The following is a 19,048-nucleotide window of genomic DNA, read 5'->3' as shown; positions in this document are numbered from 1 at the left end:
ACACACTCACACTCAGTATTACACTGAAGCAGTGCTCCATTCCTTTCTTCTAACATGACTTCCACCTTAGAGATGTTTTAAATAAATTATCATTAATTTGGCTTACTTTGGAAAATAACATTTTATCACTGGTACCATGACTGACATGATTTACACAATAAAATGTACCCCATAGTGACTGTATTGTTCAAATTAACACACAGGAGGAAGAGGATTTAACTGAAGCATTTGCATTTCCCTTTGATCCCGATCAGAACAATATTCCAGGCGCCATTTAAACAGTGTTTTACATACTGGTGTTATTCCTGATTGAAAGATTGTCTTTCAGATTGCAGCGGTGCAGCCATACTCTCAAATTCCACAGTAAAAGCATTTTAAACCATGGAGCTTTACCTTTTTCCATAAAATAATAATTACACACCACTAGCTATTGTCAAAGAGTATGCAATATTGAAATCTGAGTGATGTCTACGGCAGAGTTTTGTCCCTTCCTAGTGGCCGTTTATTAAAACTACAATCTATATGATGTTGCTACCACTTTTTTCAGTAATCAGCTGGTCTGTTAACTATAAACTTGGAGCTGCTTTGTTTGGTAGCTCTGTTCAACTGCACATTTACGGCAACCACCACGCTGCAGCAAATCAGTGTAGCTCTAGGGTTTGGAGAGAATGATCTTAAAAAGAGAAAATCAGAATCAGAATACTTTGTTTTCTAGGGGAAATACCCAGCGAACGGCAGTTCAGTGGGAGAAAATACTTATGTCAGAGGAGAATGGCCAGACTGCTTTGGGCTGAGAAAAATTCAAATTACTACTCATTACAACCAAGGTAAGCAGAAGAGCATCTCTGAATGCACAACATATTGAATCCTGAAGCAGCAGCAGCAGCTAACATGTCCATCCCTTTACGACCACAAGAGCAAAATCAGTTTTATTATGAAACTCATAGCGGATTAATTCTGTTGTTCCTTTTCAGCTCTTGTGCAGTGTTTTTTGATTCATTTGGCATTCATTTGAACTTTTAACTAATCTAATTTCTAGACTTTTTCATCTTTTATTGGTTTAAAACTTAGTGTTTGGTTCTTTTAACCTTGTTATTGTGATCATTTTTCTTTCTTTGTGGGGATCTTCAGGCTGCATGTGTTTATGAAAGAACACACATTTGGCTCTTTATAAATAAACCCAAATTAGGTTAACAAAGGAGAGAAGATGAGGCACCAGTCAGAAGATTTTCTTAAACAACATTTTAATGATGTTAATCATCAGTCCATAGGTTAAGAGTGACAACAGGGTAATGAGAAACAGCCTCTAACAATGCTGTTAATGATGTACAGTCTTAAGGAGACCATCTTAAATATCCATGTAAAGATGAGAAACACGCTGAAAAAAGTACTTCATTGAACCATTTTTTTTCTTTGTTCACATTAGTTACAAGACCTTTACCAGTACTGTATTTACATAGTGCAAAAAACACATTTGCTGTCAAATAACATACTTTAAACACTTTGATGGAAGTCATACCAAAAAAATGCCTACACAGCGTACCTTGAATCAAACTAGAAATACTTTCAAAATCCCAAGTATGATATTCAGTACACCGTCGCGTCCCATCTCCACATTGCATACAGCCTGACGTACTGCATCACTGTCGACGGGCCAACACCTCTCCATGATTCACGATCGAATACTTTTATCTAATTGGATTCCAACTATTACAATGTTTAACCCACCAAATGGCTTGAAGAACAGGATGATTGTATTTTTTAATACAATGCAAAATCAAAATCTCCTTTGTACAATTATATTTACAAAGGCATGTGCATGACTTGGTGATGACTTATTTAACTAGCGGTAGTGAAGCACTGAGGATTTTAGTTTTAATCAAATGTTGTTTGAGGGGGGGGGGGGGCAAAGACAAATTTCTTTAGTTCACACGTTTGTCTTCCAGCATCCAGTTTCCCAATTATTTCATGAAGCTGTAAACTACACACTCAGGCTCAGTGCTTTACTATTGAGAAAGTAACAACCAAGTTGTGTCTCATAATTTACTAGGGAAAATGTACTTTCGGGATTGATTAAAGATCTCAGTGTTGATGATAATGATGCTGGGAACCTTGGTAAGAGACGGCTTGAGAGCCCCGCCATCAGAGAACACGAGTGAGTGGAAAAAAAACAGGAGCATTTTTCTTTGTTTTGTTTTTTTTATGAAGCATGGACAGCATCTAGGAACTAGGACTCCATTCAGAGGAAAACAAACCCCAAATAATTTGACAATAGGCAAGATCAATATGACAAAACATTACATATTGTAGTAGAACCACCTAGACAAGGTTATATTCACAAAGCTTGATTTGCTTCTTAGAAGTTAAGTAATTTAAATCATCTGAATACAGAATGAGACACTTATTTATTTAAACATTAAAAAACACAGACAACTGATGCGCGGGAGAGGTTTTGGTACAAAGACAGAACCCCTGACACTGTAATATTCGGTGATGAAAGCTAATTGCCAACTAAGCAGTTATAAAGAAACGCCCTCTCTCTTTCTTTTCCTCCTGGAGCAGCGAGGTGAAATTAAACACACAAACACACACATTATTTACATAGCTAAAGCCAAAGGACAGAGCAAAATAAATGCAAACTGTGCCTCCAAAGCGCACACGCAAACACACAAATACTTGCAGAGCTGAAAACCCTCCGAGCTCTGAATAAAGTTAAGATGTGAGTTGAAAGGTTCCAACCTTCCTCCTCTGTGAGCTGCAGACACCAGCTCAACGTCACTGAGCGCTCATCGCTCGCTCCCACAAATGTTCCTGACTCTGAAAGAGTTCAGCTGTGGAGGAGGGAACGCTCCACCCTATATTCAAGTGTTGCAGGTTATGGGGCCAAAAAAAAAAAAAAATGAAAAGAAAAATAAAGAGGGCATCCTTTTAAAATCATCAGATGAGTTTTGGTGTGAATCTATAACCCTCAGACTTTGTTAGCTGTTTGGTCTGTGACTCTGTGTGGTTTTACATTGGTCAGTTTCTCTGTAATGTGTGTGTGTGTGTGTGTGTGTGTGTGTGTGTGTGTGTGTGTGTGTGTGTGTGTGTGTGTGTGTGTGTGTGTGTGTGTGTGAGAGTGAGTGAGTGAGTGAGTGAGTGAGAGAGCATTGGTCAGCTGGGTGGATACCTGAGATTATGACTTGTGTCAGGGGCTAGACACAAAGGAGGAGGGCTGCTGGTTGCTGTGAAGAGGGATGTGTGAGAAGGAGGGAATGTACGTGTGTAAGTGATTTCAACCAGTGGGCTTTTTAGCCTCCGCTTGTTCTTTGCCTTCCATCTTTGTCTTTGTGATCTCTGCTGAATCAAGGTCCTCATCATCCTCACTCTGTACCCTCTCTTCTCCATCCTCTTCCTCCTCCTCTTCAGTACTTTCTTGGCTCTTTCCCAGCTGGAGGTTTTCCAGGGTCTTGGACACCCAGGATTCAATGCGGCTGCTCAGAGTGGGCACTTCTACAGAAATGGGTTCAGGAGTGTAGTCCTCCTCCTCATCCTCCTCTTCCTCAGCCTCCTCCAACATCCCAGGAACCAGGGTGGAAGTGGTGGAAGTGATGGATGAGTTCAGCGGCCCCCTGCAGCTTCCATCCAACGAGCCTGTCTCTGTGCTCTGCTGAGAGGCCAGCTCCAGCCTGTCGTCAGCTCGGACCTCATCTCTCTCTGGAGCCGGAGCCCTGGGCTGGGGAACGGTAGCGCCAAGAGGGGCGGTGTTGTTGGTAACTGGCGGGGCCTGACTGTCTCTCTGGGTGCCTGTTAAGGGTGAAGGGCGACTCAGCTCGCTGTCTACAGGCTCTGGGGCATCAGAAGTCTCCATCATGCTCCTCCAATTGGTCTCTGAAGGAAAAATACAACCACACGGTCCATTTTCTCAGATCACCAACATTACAGGTGAGGAAAGTAACTCAATAAACTACACACTACACAATAGCTTAAAAACATTACACCAGTGGTCCCCAACCTTTCACATGTTTGAGTTGTTAATACTTCCAAATAGAACTATCTGAATTTTATTCAGGAAAAAAAGTCTAAATTAATGAAAAGTCGAAGAAAACAACCATATTTCTCTAAACCTTAGTGTTGCCTACCTTGTTTCCCCATTAATTATCTCACCATCCCCAGGATTTATCCACAGAAAATTCTGTTCGACCTTTAAACCTAGGTTTGTAACAACTAATATACTGTACATTTAGATAAACAGAACTCTACTCCAACCAGCTACTACTGCCAAAGAGGTTCTTTGATAACACTGATAACATAAAACAAATAGTAAAGAAACAGAAACAGGGCTTACCATATTCCTTTTCATTAACCTCTGAGATGGGCTCAGAGAAGATGGAGCAAAAGGAGATGGCTGAAGCAGCAGAGTGGTTGCGGGAATGCCCCATGTGATGAGGGACCTTCTTGTCATTCTTCAGAGCCTCCTCAGCCTGCTCCTGCTCCAGAGCGGACACCATGTCCTTGTAGGCCTTCCTAGCCTCTTCGGTTAAAGAAACTAAATGGTTGAAGAGTCCCTGAGAAAGGCATTTAAAAAAACAACAACAAACAAACAAACAAACAAACAAACAAAAAGATACAGAGAGCTCATCATCATCACCAACTTGGGCAGATTATGTGGATAAAGGTTTAAAATGACATGAGTGTCCTACCTCAGCTCCAGAATAGTTGAAAATGCCCACAACACTAACGGGCACCAGCTTGTTGACACAGCGTCCGAGAGCTTTTCTGCCCAAGGCGAACACAAACGGGATCTCCTGCTCCCTGGCCATCGCAATTACATTGTATAAAGCTTCATCCAAACCACCTGCAGCACAGAAAAACAATCAGTGACTCAAATGTATCACACTCGGGAAGAAGAGAAAACTAAACAAAACAAAAAACCAACACACACACACACACACACACCATTTGGAGCTCCCACAGTGACATGAGTGACGATCACAGGTTAATACGGGTTAATCTTTAAAGCTCACAAAACAATTTCAACAACCGCCAGATAGCTAAAACAGCAAACAATTAAAGAGCAGGTAAACAGACTCTGCGCAAAAACGTATACACAAAGCGCAGACTCCCCCGGTCACACAACGGCACATACGCGGACATGCCGTCGGGTGGTGAAAGACGATATCTCACAGATTCCCAAAACTGCACGTTTTGTTACTCTCTGACCAAAATTCACTGATCCAGCAGCAGAAGAAAACAAAAACTACGCGTCATGTTTGAAAAACATTGTCATGTATTCCCTCTTACTTTTGCCATTTTACTTCCACCATGATAACAATCACACTTCCTCCTCTCTCTCACTTGACTTCAAGACCAGATTCCCATCAAAGATCTGTTTGCTTTTTATGGTCAAGTCTACTTTTGTGTTCAGTGTTGGGTTTTTGTTTTTTCCTCCCCGACAAGAAAGCCTAATTTCTGCTGTTCAGTACTGAAGAAATGTAAACTTTTACAAATTATGCCAAATCACAAAGCACTTTGCTGTGTCTCTAATAAAACCTCTGTAACTTTGCTCTGCTTCACTTCCTTCCGTTTTTGATCTACTGCAGAATATTTTCAAGGTGCTTATCTGCTATAAAAAGCCTGGCCAGGAAAATCTCCTTCATATTTTTTGGTTTTATCCTCAATTACTCTGACACAAAGGCATCTGCTGTGATGCTTGCACCTCTGATTAAGTCTAACAAGTGTCAGCTCTGCTTTTGTACATACAAACTCAGTGTAAACGATCTAATTGCAAAGAAATAGTCAAATAATTTGGAATTAAATATTTTTAATTTACAAGGTTTAGATAGTACAAGTCCAAGACAAATGCTCATAATTCTGATTTTTCTGACTGTCCGAGTCAAAATCGAATAGAATAAAATGAAATCGAGACCTTGTGAATCAGAATTGAATTAGTTGTAGAAATCAGTGATGGTAACCTGCCCTAATTAGATCTCAAAAAATCTAATTAATCTAAAGCAGATAAACCGGCTTTCATATAATAATAACTGCAGAGCTTGCCCAGTATGGCCAGCAGGAAATGACATATCTTGTGGCCATGCATTACTAACATGTGGCTATGTGCATTTGATCTTATGGTCACACATTACCACATTACTTGTGGTAATGCAATAGTACCTCTAATATCTCGTGGCAACAAAATAACCACATTGGCCTAGCAAACACAGGTACTGCATTCCCCTTCTTGAATCCATTTTTGGTTGAGCTTCGTCATTGCTCAGTGTGTGAGCTGTTTAGTGCTAAATAAGTAGTATAGTTTTTTTATTTAGCTTTTTTTTATCATTTATTTTTTTTGTTGTTCCTGAAAATGACTCTATTAGGCCACAAACAGTGAATTAAAACAGGCTGGAGAGCTAAAATATGAAAACTGCTGTAATGGTCCTTAAAAACAGACATTTCTCTGTTAGCTGCAACATGTGACTGATTTCTAATTGCAACATAAATATATTAACAAATAATCATATGAACTCAAACCTATTGGCAGCTCAGCTGGTCAGACCTTAGACAATATGACCCAATATGGCTTGATGCTGGAGGTAGTACTGCAATAATCACCTTTGGCCTGAATCTTCTCACAGTTGGGAGAGATGATGACACACTTAATCTTATGAAGCTTCATGTGCTTGGTGACCTCTCTGAGACCCATGACCAGGCGACGCTTGGATTTAGCCTTGGTCGGATCCTTCTGGTAGACTCGCTCCTGGAAGCGAACCAGTTCCTGTAGCAGCAAAGTCACGCTCTCATCGATCTCTTTGCTCAGCACTTGGTTACAGTACCTGCAGAAGAGGGAGGGAGAAAGAAAGAAAATGAAAATGACAATAAAATGCTAAACATTCTTTTAATTGTAACAGTTAATTGAAGAGTGTCTTATGGCTAACAAAAAAGGACTAGGAGATATCTACTTGGGACTGACTTATGTCCTACAAGGCTTTAAATGACTTTCAAAGTTTATGCAGCTCTTCGTGACAGCTTTGTTTGCCTCTTTGTTCATAATGCTTATGCTACTATACTTTGCTACTGGAAGTTCTACTGGTGTGGTCTGGGGAACAAGTGTCCTGGGGGTCATAGCTGAGAGGAGGAGTGTGGCTACAGAGGCCTTTTGAAGACTTAAAAGCTAAATCTGTTCTAGACGAGTGGGTTGGCACAATAGGCCCACATCAGGGGCCAGAGAGGGACAATGCTGTATTTGTGACTGCTGGCATACATTTTTGCCGAGAGAAGACAATGCGCTCGGCATCTGTGCCATACTCTACAATTCTTTATTGTACAGATCCACCCTTAAAAACACCCGATAACATTCAGAGTATGCGTCTTACAAGCAGAGGCTCTGTGATTTTTGAGTGGGGCAAGTATTTGCTTTACTAACCAGTTTTGTTACCACACTGGGTTTTTGCAGACATTCCAGGCATTTCTTACTAAAGGTCTGCCCCATTCGATAGTCACAGTTATTCAGTTCACGCGGGGTAATAGTGAGCACTTACTCTCTGAAACGTCGGCTGTGGATCTTTGTGATGGCATTTGAAGCCATGGGACTTCCGATACCCGAGCTGGCAGGAGAACCTTGGGACACTGGGGTGATGCTGTAAGGAGAGTTCTGACTGGCTGGGGAAAGGGATGTATCACTGGGCACACTCAGACCATTTTCTGGATCACAAAAAACAGACCACAAATAAGAATGAGGAACTTTATAACGGATTAAAAAAAGAAAAGCGTGGGTACTGAATTACTTCACTTCTTGGTAATGACACTGACCTTCCTGAGAAGCAGGCTCTTGTGTAAGATCATCAGTAAAATGTAGACACTCATCCCCATGTTCGTCATGACTTGATGACTCTTGTTCTGCACATGGCTTCCCTTTCTTCCCCTCACGTTCCTTCAAAATAATCTACATAAACAAAGAGAAAAAATAATGTCTAACACAAAGGTACTTAAAGAGAATTTTAATATACTTTCTTAAATTATTAACCTTCTTGAGGGCTGTTGGTCGTTTGACTTTGGGGATCTCTCTCTCCTTCCCTCTCTTTATACGAGGTGCAGTGGAGTCCAAGGGATTTTGCGGGGTCGAGTGCGACTGCTGATGACCCCTCAACATAGACGGCACACTGGTAAAGCCTGAGCTGTGGAAGGGAGTAGTTGTTCCAACTGCAGACAAAGAGAATGAAATCTAAGTATATGTAGATGTGTGTGAACATAGGGGTCGTGATGTTTGGTTCAAGGCTGCATGACAAATCAAATTTTTATCTTGATCACGATTTTTGCTTCCTGCAATTACATAAACATGAGCAGGTGGGCAACATTTAAATTCCATGTTTTGCCAATTAAAAAAATGCAAAGCAAATTAAGTGCTGCCTAACTTCGACCACATGCCAATCACAGCTGCTCCCCACTGTGTGCAGCTTGAAGTTTCCTGCACTTTATGCACAGCAGAAGGCAAAGAGCTTGTAACTCAAAGCAGCCAGTTGCTACATAGTTGTTAAATGGAGTACTTCAGATTTATCCTGCAAGCTGCCTGAAAACACACGACAAACTGCAGTAGAATTAATGCCAAAGATCCATGTCCACTAAGAACAGTTACAAATGCTTTAGGAAAAACGTTTCCTCTCGTGCAGTTAGTTTTTTCAAAGTAGCAAAACCCATGCTGTATTCAAAACGTCACAGGATATAAAAGGGATCTCATAGCTGTTGAATGCTTTGCTGCATATGTTCACATCCATCGTGTGGGTATAATTAATTTTTAACATATGATTAACTTTCCCGATACCTGTAAAAGACAGTGGCTTGGTATTGGTGAGTTGCCTGGCTTTCATAGCCTGCTGTTGCTTCTCCAAAGCTGCCAGCATGTCTCCCAGGTCAAGCTCCACAGAGGTTTTGCTCTTTTTCCCTGCTGCTTTGATAAAAGCTTCCTGTCAGATGACAAGAGACAAAAAGTACATAGAATTTTTAAAAGGTTAATTACAACTGAAGAATACCAGGTTTGTGTGCTAAAAATAATAATATAATATTTTAAGGCCATGAAGTGGTGAGTTCCAGCCTGTTCCAGCCCAGGGAACATAAGCAGAGTTCATACCTGTAGTTTCTTCTGCTCCATGCTGATTTCAGAATATTCCTGTGCAGTGGCCAAGGCAGCAGCAAGAGCCTTTTTCCTCTGGCTTTTGGCCCTCTTGGGAACAGAAGTGGTGATGGGGATGGGTGTCTGTACAATGTTGATAGGGGAGTTTTCTGGCAGATTTTCCAGCTGTTATGAAAGTAGATGCACACATTAGCAAAGATGCAAAGATTTCCCAATACAATATTTGGTGATTTGGCTGCATTGATACACAACCATCAGGGGACAACAACAACAAAATATCCAGCTGTCAGAAAACAATTTTTCCATCCTGTGTGTGATTTGGTACATCTTAACTGCACTCTCAATTTCCCCTCAATCATGTACAACTTCAATTATCAACTACATTTACACACTGAAAGACATAATTGTGTCACAACTGAGTGATGGTGAGTAGGAGGATACACTCCAAATGTTTGTACTTATTTAAGGAGGTGATGTGCACTGACACTAGTTAGATAAAGAAATCTTGCTGGACACTTTGCTATATACACAAAGTATGAAGTAATAGTTAGCCATTATATCAAAACGTTTGCATTTCCTATTTTTTTTAAATAAAAAATAAAATAAATTGCTTATATAAATCACATTTAACTATTAATGTAGAAAAAATAGAATGGCACATCTGTTCATGTTTTATGTCAGGGATGGTATCACTGCCTGATACAGGGAGTGCAGAATTATTAGGCAAGTTGTATTTTTGAGGAATAATTTTATTATTGAACAACAACCATGTTCTCAATGAACCCAAAAAACTCATTAATATCAAAGCTGAATGTTTTTGGAAGTAGTTTTTAGTTTGTTTTTAGTTTTAGCTATTTTAGGGGGATATCTGTGTGTGCAGGTGACTATTACTGTGCATAATTATTAGGCAACTTAACAAAAAACAAATATATACCCATTTCAATTATTTATTTTTACCAGTGAAACCAATATAACATCTCCACATTCACAAATATACATTTCTGACATTCAAAAACAAAACAAAAACAAATCAGCGACCAATATAGCCACCTTTCTTTGCAAGGACACTCAAAAGCCTGCCATCCATGGATTCTGTCAGTGTTTTGATCTGTTCACCATCAACATTGCGTGCAGCAGCAACCACAGCCTCCCAGACACTGTTCAGAGAGGTGTACTGTTTTCCCTCCTTGTAAAGCTCACATTTGATGATGGACCACAGGTTCTCAATGGGGTTCAGATCAGGTGAACAAGGTGGCCATGTCATTAGTTTTTCTTCTTTTATACCCTTTCTTGCCAGCCACGCTGTGGAGTACTTGGACGCGTGTGATGGAGCATTGTCCTGCATGAAAATCATGTTTTTCTTGAAGGATGCAGACTTCTTCCTGTACCACTGCTTGAAGAAGGTGTCTTCCAGAAACTGGCAGGAGGACTGGGAGTTGAGCTTGACTCCATCCTCAACCCGAAAAGGCCCCACAAGCTCATCTTTGATGATACCAGCCCAAACCAGTACTCCACCTCCACCTTGCTGGCGTCTGAGTCGGACTGGAGCTCTCTGCCCTTTACCAATCCAGCCACGGGCCCATCAAGACTCACTCTCATTTCATCAGTCCATAAAACCTTAGAAAAACCAGTCTTGAGATATTTCTTGGCCCAGTCTTGACGTTTCAGCTTGTGTGTCTTGTTCAGTGGTGGTCGTCTTTCAGCCTTTCTTACCTTGGCCATGTCTCTGAGTATTGCACACCTTGTGCTTTTGGGCACTCCAGTGATGTTGCAGCTCTGAAATATGGCCAAACTGGTGGCATCTTGGCAGCTGCACGCTTGACTTTTCTCAGTTCATGGGCAGTTATTTTGCGCCTTGGTTTTTCCACACGCTTCTTGCGACCCTGTTGACTATTTTGAATGAAACGCTTGATTGTTCAATGATCACGCTTCAGAAGCTTTGCAATTTTGAGACTGCTGCATCCCTCTGCAAGATATCTCACTATTTTTGACTTTTCTGAGCCTGTCAAGTCCTTCTTTTGACCCATTTTGCCAAAGGAAAGGACGTTGCCTAATAATTATGCACACCTGATATAGGGTGTTGATGTCATTAGACCACACCCCTTCTCATTACAGAGTTGCACATCACCTAATATGCTTAATTGGTAGTAGGCTTTCGAGCCTATACAGCTTGGAGTAAGACAACATGCATGAAGAGGATGATGTGGACAAAATACTCATTTGCCTAATAATTCTGCACTCCCTATATAAGAAGGACACATACACAGCCCTTATATTCAAATGATGGCACAGAAAACTGTGTTCAAAAGGGGTTTTGCCTTACCAGGTTTTTGGGCAGCTTAGGTTGCGTATGTGTCTGAGCTGGAGTTGATTCTGGTTTGTTGCTGCGCTGAGCGGCCCCACCAGAAGCAAGATCTGGAAACTCATCTTCATCCTAGCAAATCCACAGAAATCCATTTGGCACAAAATTCAAATTCTCTAAAAAAAAAAGACATGTCATGGTAACAGTACTGAGATATTCACAGATAACACTCGCTCACCTCAAAGTAGAGGGGCTCTGGAGTGAGGTCTGTGCCTGTGACTGCTACTGGCGGATGTCTTTGTTCCGACTGGTTGAGTGGCATACGCCCTTGACACCCACTGTGGTAATCCTGAAAGGCAGAAACAGAGAGTGAACACACCAGTCAGACAGGGTACCACTGATATTCAACAAGTTTCTCAACCCCGGTCTATTTGTGTAGCTAGTATCAAAGGAGGGGAACTTGTTGGGAAAGGAGGCCAGAGCAAAAATAGCAAAATAAACTAATTCACACATATAGCTGACTCAGTATTTCAAGGCATCTAAAAATGGCAACAACAAAAAGAAGAATGCTAATGATTTATGTAATTTTGAAACATGACAATTATTTCTCTTTAAAGTACATTATGCTGAACAAGTCTGTCTCTGCTCCACTGGGATCTATTTTACCTGTGAGAAGTTTCTCTGCTCGGGATTCTTCCTCTGATCTGCTCTGTGAAACTGACCGTTTCTGTCCACCCAGGACTTTGAGGTAGCCTGAGATGCTACATTTACCCAGGTACCTGCTAGTAAATATAAAGGGGGGGGGGGGGGAAGTATTTCTCATACAAAAGGAGCACCTCCATCCTTTTTAATACAATAACTACAGGATACGTAATAGATATCAGTATAAAACACAAAGTGAAATTGAGCTCAGAAAATATCTTAGACCACACTTACCAGTCATTACACCAGCCTCTACTCCCTATAACACACACAGACAAAAGGACAAAAAAAAAGCTGAGCCATTTGTGTGTTTCACTACGTGGGCAAATAAATTTAAAGACTTTAGTACAGCTCCCTCATTGGTGTTAGCTCTGCTATGTACTTAAATTGGCTCTATTATAACTATAATAGCAAACATGAAAAAGAAAAAATAGACTAAAAGAGAAATTTGGAAATGTGGCACTTTATACTACATTATACTTTTATTATACTTTTTCCAAGTATAACAAAAACAAATCCTCTGATTCAAAGTGCCCTCAGCACCTTTACTGTAAAATTGTAAATTAATTTAAGCTACATCTGATGAAAAATGTACATGCTACCTATCACTTTCGCTCATTAGTCCATAGGCTTATGCAGCTTCTAGGCTGTGTGTTGCTCTAAAGCAATCATTTAAGTTCCACTCTAAGTACACATCAGAACATATTTTGACAGATATCACATTACTAAAGCTAGAGACACTGTAACTGACCTTTCGGTGTGACTTTAAAAATATTCAACTTCCTCTTCCCATCTTACATCTGTACAGCTTTGTTTATTTTATCCTTCACATGATTAGAGTTAAAAATATCCTTTGCTGATAAAATATATATTTCAAAGGTAAGTTTATTGGTTTTGGAGGACTTTGTCAGTAGGCAACATACCATGGGTGCTGCTGCGTTCTCTGCTGTTCTTTGCATCGCCCCGGTTCCCTGGTTATGTTTGGGGCTACAGTAGCCGCTATCACTGTCTATATCGGCTTCACTTGCACCAGTCTCGTTGTAGCTTTCAGCTGGATGGGAAGCCCGTCTTCTCTTTGTTCGGTTTTTCCACAGCAGAGGACTTACTCGCTCGGCAGCACAACGCCCTGATACCTCACCTGGGAAATCTGAGGACAAGGTAGAGGAAACTTAGACCGTCAAATGTAATAAAACTTCAGTCAACTTTACTCCGACCATCAATGTGACATTTTATTATTATATGGTTGTAAAATCCCAGCTGTGGAGTCAAACTATTTAAACAGGCTTGTTAGCTCACTCAAGCAAAAGAAATATTGCTGACATACTTGTCTGCGAAAGGTTAACCTCTCTAACTAGAAAATCAGCATTCCACTTTTTTTTGTTTTTATTTTTTTTAGAAGCACAGACATCACCAACATCAACCTGTAGGACTAGACCCAGCTCTTACTGGTATTGTGTCCTACTTCCTCGCTGACAGGAAAGAGTCTTGTTGTTACGTAAAGCAATTAACTCTAACAAAGTCTGGAATGTGTTCAACTTCAGCTTCCTTCAAGCTTCAAAAAGGAACATGACTGACCGTAGTCATATTTGAACTCAGATTATTCAGTCTTCAGACTTAAAAGTCTTTCTTATTTGACATTGTTTATTGTTACATAAATCCTGCATACAGCCTGAGTGCTAGGAATTAAACATATCTTTAATTATAGCCACAGTATTCGTACCGGTCTGCTGTGCTGCATCCACCAACATTACGGTTTTAGTCCTGCCATCCGGCCCTAAGGTGCACACCTCCTTCTGTACAGCTACACTCCTGGTTGGAGGCCGACGACCTCTTGTAGGCTGGCACACACCCAAATGTTGCTGTAGAACAAAGAAAGGGCATTCTCACAAAGTTGATAGAGATAAATGGGGGCAAACGTTTTAGTGTGGAATAACATCAGTAGAACAAAATCCAAATAAAGCTGTTGATCTTCTGCACCTTTGGGAGAACATTAGACCGGACCATGCCTCTCCCCCGCTGACTGGTCATTCCATATGCTGGCCCCAGTGCCATGGGTCTTTCACTGACATCTGCAGACACAGGACTGACCACTCCAGCTTGTACTGGACCTGGATAGGTGCCAGGGAAGGGCTGGTAGAAGCCCATCACAGGTGGGCATGGCGCAGGCATGATTTGGTAGTAAGCGTAGTCATTAGAGACAGGCGGCTGGGGAGAAGACAAGATTGGGTAGGCCAGGTATGGACCACCAGGGGTAGGATTAGGCTGCTGCCAGCGCAGCTCTCCTCCATTATACATGGGATGTTGCCTGTGGAGCAGCAGAAAAATGACATGTTGGATTATTACCAATATTACACCCTTTCAACTAAACGCAACCATGAAAATCAAGCATGTCTTCTCCACCACAGGGTTTTTGTGGAAAGCTGTCTAAAGCCAGCTAAAAATTTTCTGTAACAACTTAAACAGAACAATACTCCCTTCCCTGAGCACACTAAACAACAACATACAGTACACCACAGAACATTGCATGTTAGCTAAATATCGGCAAATACTGAAATTTTTTTATATACCAATGCATCTCTACTTTGTGGAATTTGTTTCCAGTGTTTAAAACGTGTCTTCGTTTTTTTTTTTTAAACATGTAGCACTGCTGGGACAACTGATTAATATGTCCTCTACAAAATAAGAGGGCTATAATGGAAAGGTTATCATATGTAATGCTGGTTTGTAAGAGGGTACATGCACAAAATACACAAATGGTGATAACGATCCAGTTGACATTTTCACAGCCAGCCTGCTATAGTGGGCATTTCCTTGCATTCAAATTGTAGGGAAGGAAACAAAAGAACGGATGTTCGCAGGATATAACAGATCACTCAGGACAAAGAAAGAGGGACTGGAAACACAGATTACCCCTCGATATAAACTCTCTAAAGCTATGGAGGTTTCCATTCATAATTAAACAGTCTTACATTACAGAGCAATGTAATGGTTCAGAATCAGCGCATTGTTTCAAGGATCTGATCAGCATCTCGTTTTGTGAAGCACAACATTGGGAATGAAATGTGTGTTTTTTTCAATGACTTTAGTGACAAAGAATAAATGAGTTACTCCAAAAATAGAAGTAGTGGCGAACAGTTTAGAAGAGAGCAGATTGTTCTTATGCAGTTCAAAAGTCACCAGACTTCCCACAATGCTACAGGGTGTGATATTTCAACACTAGCAACACTGGAAAAATCCATAATTATCCTGAACTGGAACCACCAGTCCCATCAGCTCAGAGACAAGAGTTGGGGTTTCAGCCTTAAAGGTTTCAACCATACCCAAATGTCCCCTCATTTTGGGAGAGTAACACTACCTGTTGGGTTGGTTCTCCTGGACAAAAGGGTAGCAGGTGATGAGGTAGCTTGGAATGGGAGTACTTTCCACCCCTCCACTGCCTCCGCCCCCTCCTCCACCTGCCTCGCCAGAAAGACTCATGCTGACTAGTGATCCGTCAAGACCTTTCTTCTGTGGGATGAACGGTTCCACTTCAGGTGAAAGCTTCACATTCTGCACAGAGATGAATGAAGAAAGATTAATGACAGATGCTGAACAAAGGCAGACAATATTTGGCTCCATGAGAAGACGGAAACATATCTCCACCTAAGATCTATTTTTCAAATTCTAACTAGTCACTGAGCCAGCTGATCACATTTTCCACACATGTAACTAAAGAGAGCAATGAATAACATTATTGTACTGTTATTGCAACCCCACACCTACTTGAGATAGCTGTAGAATGAAGCAACAGGTCATAACAATATAATCATGAAAACCCTTCTATGTTCTCTGCCCGGGCAGGTTTGTGATGATTGATAAGCTATCGCTCTCATGTTAAAAAAAATTCTAGCTAATGGAAACACTTTACAACCTTAATTCTAAAAACACTGCAAAACAACACTGACAGGGGACAATTTATACCCAGGAACATTAATACTATAGCAGCAAACATCCAAAAGAGACAAAGTGCAATTCACTGACTACCAGCAGACTGACCAGTGTTATGTGTTTTGTAGTAATCATAAACTATGCCACACATTTCCTCATACAGTTTCTGTTGGTTTACAGTCTTAAAGAGCTAAAAAACAAAACAAACAAACAGGAGGGCCTTAACACAAGGACATAAAACTTCATTGAGATCAGATATGACTTAACACCCAACTGGAAGGGAGACATACACAGAACACTTGCCGTTTATATGGTCGACTGAAGCCAAGAGGAGTTTGGAATATTTTTATGACACATTTATGTCATTTATAATGGGTGTTACCTAACTAGCAATTTCTATTCATTTTTATTTTTAGGGCAATCGCAATTATACATTCAAAGATAATGTTTGAGGCCTTGAACGTTACAATAATTTAAAAAAAATTAAGCAAAATATAAGTTAAAAGTTCAGTTCCAAACTCTCCTCAAAATGTTTCCTTTGCCATTTGTCTAGAAGTAATTTGCATTCAAAGTAGAAGTCAAAAACTTTACTTAATATCATGTCACCAAAGACGCTTTACAGCTTATTACATGCTCCTTAAATGCTTGTCTGACGAAATAAACAAACAAGAGGTCCTGGTGAAAAATAAGCAAAACACTAATGCCCTGAGGCCCCCCAAAAAAGACTTGATTTGAAATACATTTGATTAATATTAACAAAATGCAAAATATTAAGTAAAGCACTACGGACCAAATATAACTACCCCTCTTGTGCGTCATTAGTTTTTCCTTTATTGTTTACAAGAGCCGGACACACCTCTGAGACCGTGGTCTAAGTTGCCATTTTGCAAAAGATGAAGAGAGGTGACAGAGTTCAGAGTACAAAGATGGCCCCTCACTTCTGTGAAACTGTGGTCGGGATGCATGAATGGAGTATCAGTGCAGCCAGGGGATGTCACAGACAGCTATTGTCTCCCACTGCTATTGTCTGTGGGTAGTTACCACCTTTTCTTATGTAACCTATGGAGCTCATTAAATCTAAAGAGCGTTATGGTAAATGGAGCCTGCTCTGCCAGTTTGGTGACGATCACACAGCCATAAATGAAAGATTCTGAAACTCCCAGACCCCCAGAGAACGGTAGCAATGTCCATGACCAGAACGATACTTCCCCCAGAGTTGAGAACTACAGCAGTAGTTCTAAATGTATGCAGTTGCATACTATGGCTGACAGGATGATGTTACAGGATTAAGTTTGAGAGGATAAAGTAGGGACAGTACGACAGGATAAGCTAATTATCAGCCAAGCCACAATATGGAGGCCTTGTGTGCACTCTGGGTGAATCTTGCATTTTGAACAGTAGTAGAGAATCCAGCTAACAATGTGAAGGAAGACATAGCTGGTCAGAATTCATAGCTTGATTTAACCTCGTTTTTGAGATGGTTAATGCGTCAGCTGTGATTGAAAAAAGGGCAATGAGGTCAGACCCAGATGTGCATCCCTTGGGGATGATGGACTGGGGGGCTACTGATCTCACAAGCCTTTGTTTGTGCAAGCATTTATTCTCACACCAGCTGCTGTCAAACACCGGCAAACAGCATGCGATTGTGTGCTGAAACCAGGGTGGACAGCGAGAATGTTACACATAAATTAAGGAGAAGAACATCATCAGCATTGTCACATGTATTTTCTTAGAAAAAAGGATCGCATTTGACCTGTCTCATCCAGAAAAATCACCAGGAGGGAGCGATTTTGATGCCAGGTTATTTTGAGAGACTGGCAACAAAAGCCTCCGAACAGAAAAGTCAACTTTCTGCATAGCTAACAGCGTCAGAGGAATGACAGACATGCAGAAGAACCAGACATTCCTCTGCTGACGACCCATGAAACCTCTCCGCCTCTCCGATGACAACAGCAAACATGCAAACATACCCACCTGACTGAAACCTTTTTCTGAAGTCTCGAAGAAATTACGATCACAATTACACAGTTAATTAAAAAAAAAAAGTACTGCTACCGCCCACCTATCGCTCTGACTAAAATGACAAGCACCCTCAAAGAACAGCAAAGGTGTTAGCTTTAGTTAGCAAGCCGTGCTAACATTTAAGCAAGTCTGTCCATAACCACTGGAGTACTGCCACAGATATATTCCCAAGACAAAAAAAAATGACCAGAAACAAAAATGCTGGAACAATAGAGAACAAACACACCGTGTGCTACCTTAAAAAAAATCGCCCTTAACGCTTTAAATGCCGTTAGCCGTTTTACTATTAGCTTCCTAGCCAAATAAGAGGAGTGCTTTTATTGCTGTCGCTTGACAAAACACCGAAGCTCATTGTAGCTTTAGTACGAATAATGACACCAAAAAGCTCATTTACGCAACGAAGCCATTTGAATTACACTATCGCTTTAAGAGCAATGCAAAAAGGATCCGAATTTTTGGGGCCTCGATATAAACTAACGTTATTTATCAATTTCTAAAGGCTAAAGCGTTAGCAGCACTCCAAAAAAAACCCCACACCAATTTGAAATAAACTGTACCTTGTTGTCACTCGCGTCCATGTCAGTCACCGACGCCGCGCCAGACCGTCATCGACCACAGTGTGGACGTCAGGATTGAAGTATTTTTAATTTCTTCATTGTAAATATTAATAACCAACAGTCACTCACACCCAGTTTCTAAGCAGACCCCCACCGTTAACTGCTGCTGCTGCGTCAGCTAGCTGCGCTCTCAGCAGAGTAGCTGGTGTCGAGGAGCGGACTGCTGTCAGGGGGAAAATGGGTGTCACCTGGAACGGAAGCCGCTGAGGTCCAAAAAGTTTCAAGCGACTGGAAACCGTTTTACGTCACGAGTGCACAAAAAAATCTTCAAAGGGGAAGTCAAAGTAACACGAAAGAAAATGCTAATGAATCTCAATGCTAACAGTTTCAAAACCTTTATTTATTCAATTCTACTTGATCAAATTCCCAAAG

The 19,048-nt window shown here is 40.9% G+C and overlaps 1 protein-coding gene across 2 annotated transcripts; it reads right to left on the bottom strand.

Moving 5' to 3' along the window:
* Nucleotides 1-2,179: 2,179 nt before the first annotated feature.
* Nucleotides 2,180-18,826, bottom strand: secisbp2l (SECIS binding protein 2-like). 2 transcript variants are annotated; one of them, XM_026163538.2, is made up of 18 exons: nucleotides 18,617-18,826; nucleotides 15,466-15,659; nucleotides 14,088-14,415; nucleotides 13,831-13,969; nucleotides 13,034-13,257; nucleotides 12,345-12,369; nucleotides 12,075-12,190; nucleotides 11,647-11,757; nucleotides 11,430-11,540; nucleotides 9,104-9,271; nucleotides 8,798-8,939; nucleotides 8,003-8,178; nucleotides 7,789-7,921; nucleotides 7,518-7,680; nucleotides 6,592-6,812; nucleotides 4,683-4,837; nucleotides 4,328-4,547; nucleotides 2,180-3,870 (listed from the first exon to the last, which is right to left on the bottom strand). In XM_026163538.2, the coding sequence occupies exons 1-18, from the start codon at nucleotides 18,635-18,637 to the stop codon at nucleotides 3,275-3,277; spliced, it is 3,243 nt and encodes a 1,080-aa protein (XP_026019323.2). In that variant the 5' UTR covers nucleotides 18,638-18,826; the 3' UTR covers nucleotides 2,180-3,274. The 2 variants fall into 2 exon arrangements, with proteins under 2 accessions (XP_026019323.2, XP_026019327.2); XM_026163542.2 differs by having other exon boundaries at nucleotides 12,075-12,187.
* Nucleotides 18,827-19,048: the final 222 nt, after the last annotated feature.

Source organism: Astatotilapia calliptera, chromosome 1, assembly GCF_964374335.1.
Source record: "Astatotilapia calliptera chromosome 1, fAstCal68.1, whole genome shotgun sequence".
NCBI classification, from domain to species: Eukaryota; Metazoa; Chordata; class Actinopteri; order Cichliformes; family Cichlidae; genus Astatotilapia; species Astatotilapia calliptera.
The sequence above is the reverse complement of the archived record's forward strand: the minus strand, read 5'-3'. Positions and strand labels throughout refer to the sequence as shown.

Coding starts and splice junctions, on each gene's coding strand:
- secisbp2l (XM_026163538.2), bottom strand. CDS start 18,637: ATGGACGCGAGTGACAACAAG. Junction 9,272..11,429: donor CTAAGCTGCCCAAAAACCTG/GTAAGGCAAAAC, acceptor CTTTCATAACAG/CTGGAAAATCTGCCAGAAAA. Junction 8,179..8,797: donor CAAGCCACTGTCTTTTACAG/GTATCGGGAAAG, acceptor CTTTGTCTGCAG/TTGGAACAACTACTCCCTTC.